This window comes from Cryptosporidium hominis (assembly GCF_000006425.1).
Source record: "Cryptosporidium hominis TU502 chromosome 8 CHRO018196, whole genome shotgun sequence".
In the NCBI taxonomy this organism is placed as follows: Eukaryota; Apicomplexa; class Conoidasida; order Eucoccidiorida; family Cryptosporidiidae; genus Cryptosporidium; species Cryptosporidium hominis.
In genome coordinates, this window is record NW_667451.1 from 1 (window position 1) to 17708 (window position 17708).

General features: G+C 33.7%; 10 protein-coding genes across 10 annotated transcripts; 2 read left to right on the forward strand and 8 right to left on the reverse strand.

The window, feature by feature from the left end:
* On the reverse strand, window positions 1-472 carry Chro.80615 (hypothetical protein; the record flags this gene model as incomplete). The annotated part of the gene is made up of 1 exon (XM_663179.1): window positions 1-472. A coding segment is annotated over one exon (472 nt), but the record flags the coding sequence as incomplete, so codon positions are not given.
* A 1106-nt stretch (window positions 473-1578) lies between these two features.
* Chro.80614 (hypothetical protein) lies at window positions 1579-2124 on the reverse strand. Its single annotated transcript, XM_663180.1, has 1 exon — window positions 1579-2124. One exon carries the CDS (start codon window positions 2122-2124, stop codon window positions 1579-1581), a length of 546 nt encoding a protein of 181 aa, XP_668272.1.
* A 706-nt stretch (window positions 2125-2830) lies between these two features.
* Chro.80613 (hypothetical protein) lies at window positions 2831-3649 on the reverse strand. The annotated part of the gene is made up of 1 exon (XM_663181.1): window positions 2831-3649. One exon carries the CDS (start codon window positions 3647-3649, stop codon window positions 2831-2833), a length of 819 nt encoding a protein of 272 aa, XP_668273.1.
* Window positions 3650-4742: 1093 nt separating this feature from the next.
* On the reverse strand, window positions 4743-5216 carry Chro.80612 (hypothetical protein). Its single annotated transcript, XM_663182.1, has 1 exon — window positions 4743-5216. The coding sequence occupies one exon, from the start codon at window positions 5214-5216 to the stop codon at window positions 4743-4745; it is 474 nt and encodes a 157-aa protein (XP_668274.1).
* Window positions 5217-6366: 1150 nt separating this feature from the next.
* On the reverse strand, window positions 6367-6765 carry Chro.80611 (CG4090-PA). The annotated part of the gene is made up of 1 exon (XM_663183.1): window positions 6367-6765. One exon carries the CDS (start codon window positions 6763-6765, stop codon window positions 6367-6369), a length of 399 nt encoding a protein of 132 aa, XP_668275.1.
* Window positions 6766-7356: 591 nt separating this feature from the next.
* On the reverse strand, window positions 7357-9888 carry Chro.80610 (hypothetical protein). Its single annotated transcript, XM_663184.1, has 1 exon — window positions 7357-9888. One exon carries the CDS (start codon window positions 9886-9888, stop codon window positions 7357-7359), a length of 2532 nt encoding a protein of 843 aa, XP_668276.1.
* Window positions 9889-10539: 651 nt separating this feature from the next.
* Chro.80609 (KIAA0866 protein) lies at window positions 10540-13959 on the reverse strand. Its single annotated transcript, XM_663185.1, has 1 exon — window positions 10540-13959. One exon carries the CDS (start codon window positions 13957-13959, stop codon window positions 10540-10542), a length of 3420 nt encoding a protein of 1139 aa, XP_668277.1.
* A 582-nt stretch (window positions 13960-14541) lies between these two features.
* On the forward strand, window positions 14542-15513 carry Chro.80608 (hypothetical protein). Its single annotated transcript, XM_663186.1, has 1 exon — window positions 14542-15513. The coding sequence occupies one exon, from the start codon at window positions 14542-14544 to the stop codon at window positions 15511-15513; it is 972 nt and encodes a 323-aa protein (XP_668278.1).
* A 380-nt stretch (window positions 15514-15893) lies between these two features.
* On the forward strand, window positions 15894-16931 carry Chro.80607 (hypothetical protein). The annotated part of the gene is made up of 1 exon (XM_663187.1): window positions 15894-16931. One exon carries the CDS (start codon window positions 15894-15896, stop codon window positions 16929-16931), a length of 1038 nt encoding a protein of 345 aa, XP_668279.1.
* Window positions 16932-17152: 221 nt separating this feature from the next.
* Chro.80606 (hypothetical protein) lies at window positions 17153-17389 on the reverse strand. The annotated part of the gene is made up of 1 exon (XM_663188.1): window positions 17153-17389. One exon carries the CDS (start codon window positions 17387-17389, stop codon window positions 17153-17155), a length of 237 nt encoding a protein of 78 aa, XP_668280.1.
* Window positions 17390-17708: the final 319 nt, after the last annotated feature.

Here is a 17708-nt window from a genome sequence, read left to right on the forward strand (position 1 = left end):
TTATTAAAGTATTCTCTCTTAATATTTCTACTTTATTTTCTAATAGATCAATCAGAAATAGAGTATCGCCGCATTTTGTACCATCATGATACTCATGTTTATGCTCACATTTCAACTTGTAGAATATATTTAGGAAATATGAATACTCACTTAATATACCTTTTATCAAAATGTATTGAGGTAAACTCTGGTAACAATTAAGTGCTCTGCTTGTATTCGAGTTCTGAAGTAGTGCTGGATCTACTTGATTCTCACTTAACTCCAATTCTAAGGGGGATATGCTATTGAAAAGCTTTGGGACCTTTTCTGAAATTGCATTTTCTGCGACAACACTTGATCTAGCTTTATGAGTCGACTCCCTTAAAGAAATCATTGAAATTTTGCCTAATTTTGAGTTTAGATCATTTCCACTAAATAATGTAAACATAATAGAAAAAATAGAAATAAACGTTTTATTGTTTATAAGAAACATTTTCAAGTATAATTCTTGAGTAAACTTTGCAAATCGTTCTTGTATTAATAAATCTCAATTAGAATACTTGGCTTTATTGCCCTATGTTTTTTTACATCCAAGCCAGCATGCTTATATATTTTACGCTCGCAGATACCCCTCAAATTTATTGGATACTCGGTATTAAGCGCGATATAATGAGTTGTTGAAATTACTGCAATTTTATCACTAGAAAAAACTGAAAAGAAAATGTTTATTTTGTCACAGATTGTTTATAATTCAATATTTTCCCAAAATTAGTCGATTATCAGTTCGAAATCATATCCAAATTCAACAAAATTAATCAAAATTTTAAATTTCTAGATCCATTTGGCTCCCAACCCTTCATTTCGAAATAATATTTCCCCAAATTCTTTATTTATAGTTGTGACGATGAATACACTAATTTTAAAATATCTAAATACAAGATTCGATTCACCATTTCTTTTTATGCTTTTTTATTTGCATGACCATTTTATTACAATTTAGAGACAGTTTCTTGAAATTCCTGATTTCAATCTATCAGAATTTCCTCGTAATTATAAATTCTTTTGGTTGACCTAACATTTTCATTAAATTAGCAACTTCATTTAGCTTGTTTGAATATATTTTGATGTATTCGCATTTATTTTTCTACTTGATTTGGAATCCTTCGGTATTTTAGAGTACAATTTTATTTATTAGATATATTGATAAATGTGAAATAAATTATATATTAGCAATAAATAATTAAATGAATTAAGTAGATAATAAATTCACAGAATATGCTCGATATATATATTATCTTATTAATCAATTAATACAAATTTTAAAAACCATTAAAATTATTTCAGCTTGGAAAAAAAAATTAATCAATCGAGTTTACTTAAAATTTCAAAGCACCTAAATACCTACAAAACATTAATAAATTATGAAATTGTCAATAAGATCCAATCAAAAGTTTGAAAATGCTATGTAATGATTTTCACTACTTCTTACAATTTTTCAAGATATGTATAAGTACAAGTTTCATATTTATGGTCACAATATCTAAACCCAAAATCATTTCACTCAAACAAACATTAAAAAAATAAATCAATATGTCGCGGTTAATCAAACACGTCATCATTCTCTGGCAGCTCATTTTGTTCTGAGGAATCAATATTTACACAACCAAGACTTTCTATTTCCTTCAAAATGCCATCCAGAACAATCAATTGCTCCGTTACTCTTTTTTCCAAGACTTTATGGCTCTGGAAAATAGAGGGATCTCTTGGAGGAAGAGGAGGTGGACTCTGATCCGGTTTTCCAGACCTTTTTTTATAAGGATCTCTACCTGGAATTAACGACACGGTTCTTTTTGGTACCTCTGGTGGTTTATGATCCTCTTGAAATTCATTTGAGGAGGTCAAACCATTCCAAGAATTACTTTTGGATTTGCTACTAGAGACGCCCGACGAATTCCTTAATTTGTGATCAGAAGGCATTATAATCTTATTTTCGTTTGAACTTCTCAATTGAATAAACATAAGTTTATCTGAGTTGCTTGAAGGAGCAGTATATTCGAACACATTGATAGAATTAGAGGAAAAAGTCAATAACACGGGAAATACGAGGAAATAAATACCGGATTTCAAACACATCAATATACCCATAGTTAACAAAAACGACAAATTATATATTCTTGTAAAACTCAATCATAAAATACAAATAACTTAAACAACTTCAGAAATGAATCATCTCAATATTCTCAGCGAAGCTTTCCTCAACCATGAAATGATAAGTTAACTATTTTCAATTTTCTATTTAAAATTTAATGGCGGCTTATGCAGGCGAAGGCAATTTCGAACCATCCAATAAATAGAATGCAACCGTATTAAAGGTTTCCTTTCCCATAAAATAATTTAAATTGCCAAACATATGTTTGCTCATTTTTATTTCAAACCCATTTTTGTGGGTTTGTTTATTTCTCCCAACAAGAAAAAGTTGTTATAGCACTTTCTATAACTCATGGTATCATAGCACATACTGGAATAGACGCAAAAACAATACGGAAAAGATTAAAAGTCTTTTCTAAGCACTTTATTCGAAACAATACTTTAACACACTTTAAAATTGAATCAGGTCTGTAGCCACAAACAATTCTATTATCTTTGGTCAATAATACCGATACAATGCCACACTGTAAACCAAGATGAATCCTGAGGCAATCTGTATTAATTAATATTTTGTCAGAATATTAATTTAATAGTGAATCTAACTTTTCTAAACTAATGATAATAAAACTCTACTTAAAATTCCACTTGTAAAACCATGTAATAATTTACCTTCGAAAACATCTAATCCAATTTAACATTGATATTACTTTCTTAATCTAAAACCATCTGGTAAGTGAGGCTTTTGAGGGGGGCGGCCACTATCGCTGCAACCATTTTGATGATGATGATGATGATGATGATGATGGTGTTGGTGATGGTGTTGGTGATGGTGTTGATGAGCCCTATTGTGGCTCTCATTACCTGGAGGCAATCTCCAATTGGCAGGTAAAGGTGGTTTTTTAGGCGCGCCGTCCATAGGATTTCCATTGCCATCTGAAACATTATCATAAAGTGAAGGGGCACGTGGGAGAGAGGGTGAAATAGAATTGCTTGGCCTCCCACCAAGACAACCATCCCTATTTGAAGGTTCTTTAAGTCCATTTCCAGTGCATTGTCCAGTGCCACTACCTGCAGTAGTTTCTTCACACGGTAGGGATAAGGGAAAAGAAGGGATTTGTGATTGAGAACACCCAGATGATCCCTTTTTTACACAGACTTTAGGTGGAAGCGGAGGCGGAGATGGAGACGGAGATGGAGATGGAGGCGGAGATGGAGATGGAGGTGGAAATGGAGATGGAGGTGGAAATGGAGATGGAGGTGGAGTGGTGGATTGAGTTTTGGGAATGATAGGGGCGCTTATTCTCAAGCCATCAACAGTTGGCCCAAGGGTCGGATGCGGCCGGCCTTCTCCATAATTGCCAGACCCAAAACAAAGTAGTTTTCTAAATCCACAGCCACCAGCGCTTCTCAGTCCAATAATAGAAAACCCAGATAGTAAGCTTAAGCGTTCGCCGTTTTCTGACAGTTTGAGAAACACATTTAATATAATGAAAAAAACAAGTAAAGATTGCTTTGTACACATCAAATTATTATGTCTTTCAACACATATAGATTATCTACCCCGTTGCTTAAAGTACTGAAATAACCATCAATAAATTGAAATTACTTCCTTTTTTAATATTTAAATTAAACAAGACACTCCCGCCTGTAATGCTAAAATAATCCATTGAAATATATTTGGCGTATACTTATTTAAGAATAATTTCTAATCTAAAAATATCGTTTCTCCCGTATAGTGGACAATAGTGAAACTAAATTTAGATGAATCTTGGAAAAAAAAATAAATCAACTTTTGTTTATTTTCTGTAATACTTTTAACTTGAGGACTAGGAAAAAGAATTATTAGTTTTTTATAGTTGTTTTTACTCAATTTTTCAAATATTTTGCGTAGTGTTAAGGCTATTTTAACCCTATTAGATCTTTTAGCTTAAATTTTCTTTTTTTGCCATAATGAAAATCTTTGCCCATCGAATGACTACTGAGGAAATCTCTTGATCAAATTCTCCATATATCAGCCTTGTGAATGAATAAATCTTGTGTAAACCATTTTATGAATGCCGGTCGATAACTTTAATTTAGATTGATGCAAACTTCAGGGTTAAATAATGAACAAAATACAAGATATATGAATCCAAATTCATCAAAATGTTTTTATACTACTAATATTTAGTGTTATTCAAATGTTAATATTTGTTATAATAATAATAATAGATCAAAAACTCAATTTTTTTATTTATTTTTCGAGCCAAAATCGGACAAGATTTACTTCCAATTTGGCTTTGTATCCATCTTACAGAGCGAGATTATTTCCTATGAGTTCATTAGAACAAGCATTTCATTTATAATTCCTATTTCAAAGTTCAAGGCCGAGGTACTTACATAAATTACGAAACAAAATAGATTTTCCATGATCTGTCGAAATCTAATCTACAGGTTCTGTAATTTTTCGTTACAGATAAGGATATTTTCAATATGTCTTTCAAACATAGAATATATCCAACTAATTTGCTAAAACGTTTTTAATTATTCACTCTAAATGAAAATATTAAAGATTTTATTCTCCAAATTCAGTTTTCGATTATTTCAATACTATGAAATTTAACATAATATCCATACTACTCAGTACTTTCACAATCAGCATCATTTCCGGAATCAGTGTCCAGTTTACGCCCGGAAGAATTCTTTTTTCCATCCCGTTCTGAACTCTCGTGTCTTTTACGAAGGCGACGTTTTCTACGACCTTTCTCTTTTTTATTTTTGTTTTTGTCAATGTCTTCAACCGACAGGATCACGAAACCGGGGGCACCAGGGCATCGATGTTTTACAGGACCATGGGGTCCGTCAACCACGCCAATAGCACCTCCATTTCCAGCCCGGTCTCCCTCATCATGTTTCTGCTCAGGATTACTAACAGCACCGTTCCGATCAATTCCGTCTATATCAGGTGAAGTTTGTAGCTTAACTAGAGAAATCGCATAAGTTCTGGAGACGATTTTTTCTTCGTATAAATATAAATAAATACGCAGATAAAACAAAACTAAAAAAGTAAAACAGAATGACTTTGATGAAGAGTTCATATTCAAAAGCATATTTGAAACATCTAAATCTTGAACAAACTCGAAGAATTTTTCTACCAAGTCAAAAAATTTTCTTACCCAGCTCAAATTATTTGCTATTCAAAAAAAAAAAAAATAAAACTGATCAATAAAATTTCACCCATTTATTTACAATTGTGTCAAGTGATACTAATATATTGTTGTATAATAGTTTCTATTTATAAATAACCATTATTTGTCGCAAAAAATGCCATTGCCAAATTTTCCCGCAATGCTACTTGCGTATTGCCCCACAATATTTTTTATTAAAAAAAAAAAAAGCTAATTACAACATAAATTCTATATTTCTATCCTAATTTATTTAATTACATTATTTTGAATAAGCTTTGAATATCAATATTCAAGGCAATCATTAATTTTTTTGAATTAGCATATCTCTAAAATCGCCCATTTGTCGCATTGTTCATAACCCAAATATATTAATACTTTAATACTGCATTTAAATGATTATTAAAGCCGCTTAGTATATGAGAAATGTGTCTGAACTGAACTAACTCCAATCTATCTTTAATTTTAACTAATATCCCTGAAAAAAAGGTATTTTGTGTATGTGCGCATTATTTGACTTATTAAATGCTATTTAAGAAAATATACAATTTTATGATACTTCACTTATTTTGATTTTTTTGGTATAACTGCTAGCTTTATTATTGTTCATATGTGAAATTATATCGCATGTATTTTAAGATCAATGTACTAAATCTATAAAACCAGACAAATTAATAATCATTTTCCTTTAAACTCAAGTGATCTATAATGTACATTTTAAGAATGTCATAAATCTTAGACACAAAGTAATTCTATCATAATCAATTAAATTATTGCTTGTCAAAACCTTCAAGCTTTACCAAAACTTGAAAATCTGCTATGAAATAGCTCAAATCAATTCTCTATGCCTAATTATTTTCTTTTATGATGTATTAAGTAATTAAACAAAGACTGCTTTATAATCATCAGGTCCATCTACCTTTCCGCTGGGTTCTTCCTAATCTTGATGTTCTAGTGTGGAACTAATATCACCAATTTCCCCACTAACAGAATATTTCGTGCGTGGCACTAGAGTTGATGGCTTCTCTCCATCGATATCAGTAGACCTTGTGCGTGGCATTAGAATTGGTTTCTCTCATTCACCACCAGAATATTTTGTTCGTGGCTTTGGAATCGGTTTTTTTCCTTGATCTCCAGAACATTTTGTTCGTGGCATTGGAGTTGGTATCTTCGGAGTATTACCTGAGCTACTACCTTGGTTTGATTCATTGTCTTGGTTTGATTCATTGTCTTGGTTTGATTCACTGTCTTGGTTTGGTCCATTGTCTTGGTTTGATTCATTGCCTTGGTTTGTTTTCACTGTCTTGATTTGGTCCATTGTCTTGGTTTGGTTCATTGTCTTGGTTTGGTCCATTGTCTTGGTTTGTTTCGCTGTCTTGATTTGGTCCATTGTCTTGGTTTGGTTCATTGCTCTGGTTTGGTCCATTATCTTGGTTTGTTTCATTGCCCTGGTTTGATTCATTGCCATCTGCATATGGGTTTTCAATTGTTAAACCTGAATTTCCCATACCAACTTGTTCCACGCCTCCAACTGCACCATTTCCTCCTGAACTCCCAAGCGGCCTCAATGACATTCTATTGCCATGGCTTTGATATCCAGAGCTAGTTCCTCGACGTCTACGCATACGTTCTGCACTTCTACTAAAAAAAACCTCGAATCCTATTCCCTAGCCCTGAAAAGCATGAAGGGCACTTTCTTCCTCTCAGTTGCAAGTGTGAATATTGAACTATAACATTTCTAAACTCATTACTCTCCCCAAAGCTATAAAAATAGCTAATATAAAGCACAAGAAAAGAAATAAATATCAAAGGTTTTAAATTAATATTCATTACTGCTGTCAGTTTAATCGATACTTAAAATAGAAAAAATGAATGAATGGATTATTTAATCTTCAAATTAATCTAAAAATAAATAGTGGTACTTCCCGCCAATGTTCTGCATGAATGCAATAAAAGATGTGCTTGCACAGATAAAGTTTGATCTATAAAAAAGAACTTAAATTAATAATGCTTTTGTTCAAATATTACAGTATATCTCAAAGCCTAAACTATATATTGTTGTGCTTTATGTCTCATTCCTAGTTGTATAATTATCAAAAGCTGTTTTTTGTATTGGATTTCTTTTATAAGGGGCTTTCGAAGAGGAAACTGCGTTTGTAGAAAATGGCTCCTTAATATTCCTTGGGCCTCTACCCTCATCTTTGTAAATATACTCATTTTCAGGGATTCCAAACCCATCGGAACTGTTTTCTGTGAGCTTTTGATTTCTACTTTTAAACGACGCTCCATGGTCACTTAAATCTAATTCAGAGCCCTGAATAATCTTTCTTTCAAGATCTCTTCTAACTTCTTCTCTATCTAACCCTGCTCCGACTCTCTTTCTTTCTTCTTTTTCCAAGAGCCTGATTTTCTTTTTTTCTAAAGGATCTACTACGACTTTTCCTTGTTTTACTATAGTAGTTTTACTATTCAAGCTTTCTTTTTGTTTAATAGCTTCGGTTGGGCTATACCCATCATTTACAGGAAGTAATCTCGATGCTCTCGGTCTGTGAGGTAGTTTATATGGCTGATTTTCATTATATTCTGCTGTTTTGCGAATTATTTTACGGAACATTGCTTCTTTTGCATCCTCTGCTTCACTATCATCAACAAATAGAACATCTCCATTTAGATGCTGGCGCATAAATATTTCCATTTCGCTTGCAGGTATAGTATCTAATTCTAATGAAAGTAATTCCTTCTCATAGTCATCTTCAGCCTTGGAATTTGCTTCATTATTCTCAATAATATTTTCAGGAACTGCTTTACCTTGGGGAATAAATATCCATGAATTTTCAAATTGGCTTAGCCAGTCTTGCCTAGCTTCATATTTATTAGCCAAATCCATAAGTTCGTTATAAGTACTATCTTCAGCTCTTAACTGCAATATATCGGCTACATATTCTCTATATTTCTTCTCTAGCCTTTTACAAAACATGTTTCTAAAGCCTTTAATGGGATTTGGAAACAAATGGTGTGTTTTTGGTCTTCTAATAGCTTCACTAGACATATCTGCAATAATTCTACTTGGTGGAATACCTTTTACTAGATCGCTCCCTAGTAAAGAATCGTACCTCTGGCTTGCTCTTGGATCATACTTGCCAATACTTTCCATTGCCTGATCAAAAAGAACCTCTCTCCAACCAAAAAGAGTTTTTGCCGGTGAAAAATTAATATCAAGCGAAAGTTTTGGTATCGAAAATTCCACGCCATATATTTGCTTTCTATTTTCGTGTTCTTTTTGCTTTTTTTTAGAGTAATAATCCCAAAATACTTTCTCTGCATCTCTCCTTTGTTTATCTGGATTGTTTGTATTCATAGCATTAATGACTCCATTAAGATCTTCTACGCCTTCTAAGTCTTTTATCATCTTATCTCTTGCAGCTACGTCTATTGCTCTTCGTGTTACCTGCCAGCCAATATGTTTATCAGGTCCAGCAACTCTCCCTGAATTATTCCAAATCTCCTTTTTAATAATTTCAGGTTCCTTTACTTTGTTAGGTGACTTTTTCTTTTTTTTTTCTTTAAATTTGTTTTCTTGCTTAAATCTAAACTTATCCAATAGTGACTTTACTCCAAATGTCCCAAACTCATCTAGGAACCCGTCTGTAGAATAAACCTTTTGAGGAAATATATAATCCATGCGATTCCTATTTTGTTTATCGCCAGCCTCCGTAATAACTTTCCCTTCCACTTTTTGTTCTAACCATATTTTCTTTGAAGTAATTGGATTTCCTTCCCGGTCATAACCCCAAATCGTTCTTTCTGTAAATTTTGTGGGGCTCGTTACAGATTTATACAAGTCTTCATAATCTTTTAGATCCCTCTCACCATCATACCGAGATTCCAAACCATACATTTCCATCAAAGGATCTGCCTTATCATCTCCTGTTACTCCAAATATATCCACCATTGCAAGGTGAGGTGCTTGAGGCCCAAATGGAATGTCTTTATACTTGTGTTTGCGTCTTAATTTAAGCAATTTTTTCTTCATTTCATTATCATATTTCAGTATTTTCTTCTGTTCCTCAGACCCAGGATCTAAATCATCTAACTTTTCCTGTTCCCTATCTGATTTACCTTCATCATCATCTTCATCCTGATCTATTAATGATAACTCGTCGTCATGTGTGTGCATTACTTTCTTGCCTTTTTCCTTGTCTTCGTGGTGTTTTTTATCGGCTGTGGCGCGAGTCATTGTTATAGAATCTAAATCAGGAGCAATACCATCATCTAACGGAATCAAACTTACATCACTCTCCCTGTCTATTTCATTTAATCCCTCTCGCTCTTCTTCCTCACCTTTTATAGCTCCTGGAATATGCTTCAAGAAAAAATTCTCTGTGAAGACAACATTTCGGTTCAATTCATTAATATCTAGAGGACTTTCTTCTCCTGAGAACGATCCATCCAAAATTGCTAAAAAAACCAAAACCAATATTAGTATTGAAGATCTATATTTCAAGAATAATTGCGCATTAACAAAATGTTTCCCAGCTATAATCCTCAACCTCATAGAATTACAAAAATTAAGATAAATTCTAATAAACAAATACATTATCAATTAAACCTCTACTTTCTATCATTATTTATGTGACTCCACTACTATTGAGCTCACATAACTTCCTATAATGATCTTTTTAACAAACAGTGTTGGCGCCTTAAAACAGCTTTATAATTAAACACGCTATTATTTTTGGCTGCAAAATTGCAAGGTAAAACTTGCCTGTTTACATCTTCAAATCTGTTTCCCAGATATTTGTACGATTCAATAAGAACTGGTTGCGGGATTCAGATGGTACAAAAGTAGAACCAATCTAAGTGGTTGACAGAAAAACTTTAGTATCAAAAAACAATGAAAATCTGACAAGTCAATTATCACAAAGTATTGACAAAAAAAACCGATCTCACACCAAGTAGGTAGGTTAGTAGAGACTAAACGAAGTCATTCTCAGCAAAAACCAAAATTATCAAATGTAACTTGTCTGAGGAAATCAGAATCGACATAATGTCGAAATCATTTCACGTCAAATATGTAAATCATCAATACTTGGATAAGCATTAAGCAAATGTTAATTTACTAATCCTTAGACAGAAGATCAATTCCACTTTTAAACCATCCCGGTGATAATTGTAACTGTTATAAATATTAGAAATAAGCATATCTCCATTCAAAAAAACCAAATTACTGTAATCCATGTTTACTCTTTTATTCGATTACCTCACATCTGATTCTTGGTATCTGAGGTGTCAAAGGAACTTCCGGTGCCGGGGTCTGAGAGAACCTGGATAATTCATCCTCAGCTTTTTTGACCTCTAAATCCATTCTATTCACACATTTAATCTTTTCTTGAAGGTCTTTGCTCTTAAGCTCCTCTTCTGATAATGCCTTACAAACCTCCTCCTTAAGACTTTCAACTGATTTCATAGACTCCTCAGCGAGCATTGAAGTTCTCTTGTACTGAGACCTCATTTCAGCTGTTTTCCCTTGGCTAGCAGCCCTAGCTTCCTCTATATCGTTTAAAGTCTTTCTAATTATGCTCAACGCAGAGTTTCTAGCAACCAATAGAGCTGAAATTTCGGATTTTACGTCAGCCTGCTCTTTTAATAATTTTTCCAACTCTTGTTTACGTACTGAACGTTTTTTATTGATTTCCTCAATCTTTGAGATAAGTTGTGTCTCCTTTGCGAGTAATTCAATTGCTTCCTTTGACCTCTCATCAAGAGCAGCTCTGGATTCTTCTAACTTAGAAATTTTCGTCTCAACTTCAGAAAGTCTCTCTAACATGCTCTTAAGATCTTGCTCCGCAGTTTTAACTGATTCCTCGAGGTTTTTCTGGTTTGAAGATAAACTCTGAAGTTTAATTGTCAAGGTTTCATAAATAACATGGAGTTCCTTAATCTTTATGCTCATCTGAACAAAGTTTTGTCTAGCTTCTTCTGCCTCCTTTGCCTTTTGTTCAGCAATTAATTCCATCTCTTTAAGGAGTATCTCTGACTCCTTTATTGATACTGAAACCGCAGTAACCTCAGCAGATTGAGAAACCATCAAATCAGAGAGTTTTCCGAGCTCTGCGCGTTCTGCCTCAACCTTTTTTTGCTTAAGCTTGGCCTCTTCACGGAGCTGATCTCTAATTCGTTTAGACTCTTCTACTTTTCCTGTCAATGCAGTATTCATCTCTTCTAATTTACTCAAGAGTGCAATACGTCTGCTAGAATATTCTTCAATACACTTTCTTAATCTCTCCTCTTCTTCAAGCAATAATTTCATATCTTTTTCAAAACTATTATTAATTTCGCGTTCGTTCATAATAATCTTCTCCAGTGATTCCTGGGCCTCATTATGAGCGATTCTTAGTCTATCTTCTGTAATAACGGCAGACTCATATGAGGCACTAAGTTTGGCTTCATTTTTCAATTGTAACTTAAGTTGCTTTTGAATATCTAAAGCGGCTTTTATGTGCTCAGTAGCCCTCTCTGCCGCAAGCTTTGCTTTATCAGATGCTTCCCTTCTTCTGGCTTCTGCTTCTGATGCATCCATTAAAGCCTTTGCGCTAATATTGGCTGCATGAGCTCTTTTCTCGCTTGCATCAATGAGTTTTTCCTCAAGCCTTGCTAATTCAGCTGCCCTTTGGCTGGCTCTTAACTTAGCATCGTGATAGTTCTTGAATTCAGTGGCTATCTTTGCTAGTTCCATGGCCTTCTTCTCGTTTTCAATTGCCTCTTCGTATTTCGTTACAGCTTCAGCTGCAGTCTTAGAGGCAGCCCTGGAATTCAAGGCTGCAAGTTCAACATTCTTTTTGGCTTCATTTAGTTCAACTAAAGTCTCGTGCTCGTACACTTTACTTACATTCTTTAGATTTTCAATATTCGATGGGGAAAGACAACGGTCTCCTATCAAGGAAGAATAAGTTGGAGTATAAATGGGGTCTGTCTTGAGTACATCTGCCCCTTTCGAGTATAAATAAGCATCTCTACCCTCTAATGAGAATGCTGCTAATTTTCCATCTTCTGTTAAACCATATCTTACCATTATCGGTAAAGGAATCCTATTATTGTTACCTCTAACCCAAATCTTGAGCTTCTTATCAAACTTCCATCCGGCATTAAACAGATCCTGTAATGAACATGAGCTTCCCTCTAGTAAAGATGTAATGACTGCCTCTTCTGATCTACTCTTAACTAACAAAATCGCTGCGTCTAGCTTACCTCCGGTTGGAGAAACCAAAGCTCCGCTTGGAGAGTAAACAGGAGAAAGGCTGTCCACAAGTCCCAAAGGTTCTTGGTGCAAAACAGCTGAGCAGAAGATAATCAAACTGTTTTCAGTTACTGGGTCAAGTCCGCCTGTCTCTGACATAAATGATGGATAAAAGTTTCCTAAAGATAAAGCAGTTGCTGCTGCGCAAGTCTCAACAGAGTATGGGCTTACAGGCTTTCTAGACTTATCAGAGAACATCTTGGACATCTGACTTACAGCTATACAAAGTTCATCGTAATCGCTTCTTAATTTGACATTTTCGAAGTATGCATTAAAAAGTGAAATCATCCTTCTGACAATAACCAAATCTTGTTCAGAAAGACCTTGGCAGTTCACCCCCAAGTTGTATGGAACTGCAACCGATGACTTAACATTTCCCATAGAACCGATCCTAATTGATTGATTAAAGCTTGGGATTCTGCTATCATTTACATTACTCATCACAAATAGCGATGCATAAGCTCCCTTTTTGATATGTTTGCTAATCCTGGTTTCGATTGACACATCATATTTACGAGATTTCTTGGCCAGACCATAGTATTCCCTACTTCTTTTTGAACTGACAAAGTTTGAGCAATGAGAGCAACTCTTTTTTAGCTTAATACATTCCTTACAGCTGCCATCACTATTTAAAACGGAGTCTAATGCTCTTAATCTGGCTGCCAGCTCAGCTAACTGACGCTCATTCAACTTTCCCGCATCCATTCCACCTAAATATTCTATAAATAACTGTCTAGCACGTTCGATACTTCTTAAATCTGCTCCTGAAAGCATATCTACATTCTTATCTGTCTTGGCATTATAAAGATATGCATAATGAGAAGTGCCTCTCTCTAATTTAGAAATACCTCCATTTCCTGTGTAGATGAACTTTCCTCCACCTTGCCTAGAAATCAAAAACACAAACTTTGCACCAACGTTAGATCCTCTGATTTGTTTCTCAATCTCTGGTATCATCTTCTTGTACTCTTCCTCGTTTGAAGTAATATCCTCTAGGTTTGCATCAACCTTTATTGTTAAGTTGTATTTTGATCCTTTTGGAATAAGTTCTAAATCTTTCATCTCATCTTGGCCACTATATTCAAAATCAAGAGAAATTAATTTATATATTATGCAAGGAATACCCTGTTTTTCGAGAGCATCGCACCTAACTTCGGCGGCTTTAATGCATTCGTCATTTGTTCCTTCTGGAACAAATAAAGCTCTTTGCTCAACTCCTCCTACATTAAACATCATTTCTTTATAAGGGAAAGTTGGTCCCTGATTAACAGCAAGTATTTCCGAAAGCTGAACACTGTCAAGAGCAGATGCTATTCCTAAAATAGCCAATAACAAAATTATCGGTGAAAACCTAAAATTAACCTTCATCATTTTTTAGAAAAATAAGAAAAGTGATTCAACACTGGCTGCCAAGTATTGCTTGTATGAATTTTTTTTCCTTTAATATAGGACTCGGTACCCAACGTACTGTCTTGGCATACCTATACTTTCTAAACGTAATTAAATAATATATTTAATGTTTTAAATATAAATGTACGAGTTAAAAATAATTAATTTCATTACTTCATTAATTAAAACCGAAATCAATTTTAATCTACAAAATGTGGATTTACGATTATTGAAATTAAATATATTTAAATATTCTTTCGAATTTTTCTGGTTTTCCTTAATTTATTAGCACATATTTTTGTTTTATTTATACTAGAGTTATTATTTCAACAATGTAAATAAGCTTATTTCTAGTGAATGTTTAACAAGAGGAAAAATATGTATGGGTTAGTCCCATCCATTTTTCTCTTAAAAACTTTTTACTAGTCAGGGATTTGTATTTACACATTTCAGATAAACTTTTTAAACATTATTTAACTTATAGCTTCTAGATTTTAGTTCTTTTTGTGGAGAAAAGTATTCGAGTTTATTATCCTCTTACCAATCTATTAGTTACCTTTTACAATGGCTGTAGTTGCAAGAAGAAGCGTGAAACTTTCTCCTAAGAACCCAACAAAGGTCAAATCTACAGGCACAAATAAAAAGAAGTTGCAAGTTTCAAGAGGAAGGTCAAAAACACGGGTTAATTCTGAAATTAAGCATCATAGTGGAAGCCCTCACCCAACAAGATGCCTTAGAGGAGTTTCTACAAGAGCAACATTCAAGAGATCTCCTTCTCCCAGGAAAGATTGGCCATTTGATGAAGCAATACTCTATCCTCCACATCCAAGAATTGGATCTCCTGTTACAAAAGTGAGATCTAGATCATCTAACCCATTTTTATCAAATCCCAAATCGAAAAAAAACGTAAAGATGAACAGTTGTTCTGCTAAGCCAATAGCTTCACAATCTCCTGCTTTGAAAAAGTATAATCACCATTCTGGTTCACCAACTCATCACCTTCATCCAACAAGATGCCTTAGAGGAGTTTCTACAAGAGCAACATTCAAGAGATCTCCTTCTCCTAGGAAAGACTGGGCATTTGACGAGGCAATACTATATCCTCCTCATCCAAGAACCGGGTTGCCAAAAAGCCCTAAAATTAAGACCAGAACATTAAGTAATACCAAGAAAGCTATGGACTCCGCAAAAGAGCAAAAAAAGACGCCGATACGAGCCATCAGAAGTGCTTCCAACAAAAGCATCAGCCCTAGCAAATCAAAGAAGTCACCCATAAAATCTATTAGCAAGAAAGTAGGTCCAATATTGAAGAAAAATTGTAAGGAAAAAGTCATACATCATACAGCAAATCAATTAAATAAGGATAACAAAGTTTGCAAATTTGACATTAAGACTGAAAGCATTGCAACTGTTTTAGATGGAGAAGAAGAGTATATTCAAAGCCCAGTAACCTCAATGCATGTCGGATGGGGAGGAAATCTCTTGAATTATTACTATTGGAATAACAAGATTGCAGGTATAGTAAGAAATCATTAACTTTCTAATTTGTATATTTCTAAATATATTAAATTTCTTAACTTATCTCTTCAGGTAAAAACATAATTCAAATTTCTAGAGCAATTCTTTGGAATGAAGTTCATAACGGATCAATAGTCTGGAAACCTCATAACTGTATTAATGACTTTCGCCTAGTCAGTCACTCAAGAGAGCTTTATAACCCATACCCTTCTGCGAGTAAATTACAAGTGGCAGAGTACATTTGGCAGTTTAGAGACTTTTATAATAAAACTAAGCAATCAGCCACAGAGTTTCCAGCCTTATATGAACTTCTTTTTGTGAAAAAAGATTCTTTTCTTTCTTCAATATTTGGAAGATTATATGGCAATCCAATATCTCATGAATCAATATCTCGAGAAATGTTTTCCCAATCACTTTTAATGTGCCATAAAAACTTTGTTCGTATCAATGAAGTTATCCAAGACCAATCATACCCATTTTCTATATTTGTTATGGAATATTTACCTCATTCTTGTATGAAATGGAACTCTGAGACCCAATGTTATCAGGCACCTACAATTAACTCAAATATGGAAGATGTTAATAAAGTCTATACATATCACGGCTCAAAGCTTATTTTTTCACAAGTTCTGGAGGGAGTAAAATACCTTCACTCGAAAGGTGTATCAGGAATTTACTTTACTCCCGAGTCGATTAAATTATCACATTCTTTGGGTGAAACATATATTGATAAGAACGGAAAAGAGCTAACTCAATTATTATTGACTAGTTCAACAAAAAGCAACAATAAGGTCGAGAATTTTGTAAAAAATAAATCCAAAATTGAAGTTGATCCGGAACTTTTCGAATACTGGAAGCCAGCCAAATCAGTAAATATTTCAAATGAATTTGACTCTGCTGCTGTTAGCCATATTAAACACATTATTCAAGAAAAAAAATCTTTACCTGCTGATATTCAAAATGATTCATTTTTATTTAATCCCATACCTTTTGTTGAAGACCTTCGAAATTTCTATAATACAGAACTTGTACAGAATAATATTCGATCTGAAAAAGGAAAACTTATGGTGAAGATGAGTTCTCCATTTAAAGGTATGGCTACAAATCATAAAGATATTCTTTTTTCAGGTATGTTTATTAAATTAGCCAAAAGTTTTCGAAACATATTTTTAGGGAATAAATGGCTTTCACCACCTGAGTTATTTAGCAGGATGTTTAACAGTTTAAATTCAGAGGTTGACTTGAGAAAATGTGATGTTTGGAACTTGGGAGTACTTTTACATTGTTTGTTAGTTGGAGTACCCCCTACTCTAGTCAATAAGAATGTAATAATTGATAAAAAAATCCCTAAAGAAGTAAAAGTCTTATTACTATCTTTATTGAAGGTCGATCCTCTTCTCAGACCTTCTATTTTTGATATTGAACAATACATTTGACTGGAAAGAATACGGTAAGAGCTATAATAAACTTAGAAATCCTATTAATATATAAAACTGAAAAAAACTACTCAAAATTTAAAATCAATTGAATAATTTCTATTTTTTTCCTCTTAGAATCCTTTTTTGAGAGGGGTGTGTGCTTTTATGAATTTTATTGGTTTTCACATTTCTTCAATTACGAAAATAATTATTTTGAATCATAATAATCAAATTCAAACTTACCTTGCTACAACATTTTTATTAGTAGCAGACTCTGCTCTTCTAGGCACATAAGGAGCATAGTGTATGTGGCCACTTCTTGCTTGTTTTTCTCTGCTCTCTTTTCTTTCTGCTGCCTTAATAGCATTAAGTCTGGCCAAACCTACTTCGACTGCGAATTCACTTTCTTCTCCATTACTACCTGAAGCATCAGTAGATTCTGAAAAATCGACCTTTTTCCCAACAACCATTTTCATAGGTTCTTTTATTCCAAGCGTCTCGGATTCTTCAGAAGCTTCTTCAAAGTCTCCGGCCACTAGTGATTCGTCAGAGACTCTATTAATTGTTGGTCTTTGTGTATTTTTAGTACTTTCTACAGGATAAAGCTCTGATGCTTCAATGGAAGATTCTTCAAACTCAATATTTTGTTGCTTTGCTTCTTTTTTCTTCTTTTCTTCCTTCCTTAAATTATTCAACTCCTCTTTTGCCCTAATAATTCTGAATATCCTTTCTTTCTCTTCAGGGGTTTTGAATGGGTTCCTAGAGTTTTAATATAGTTAAATCAAGTAATGAATA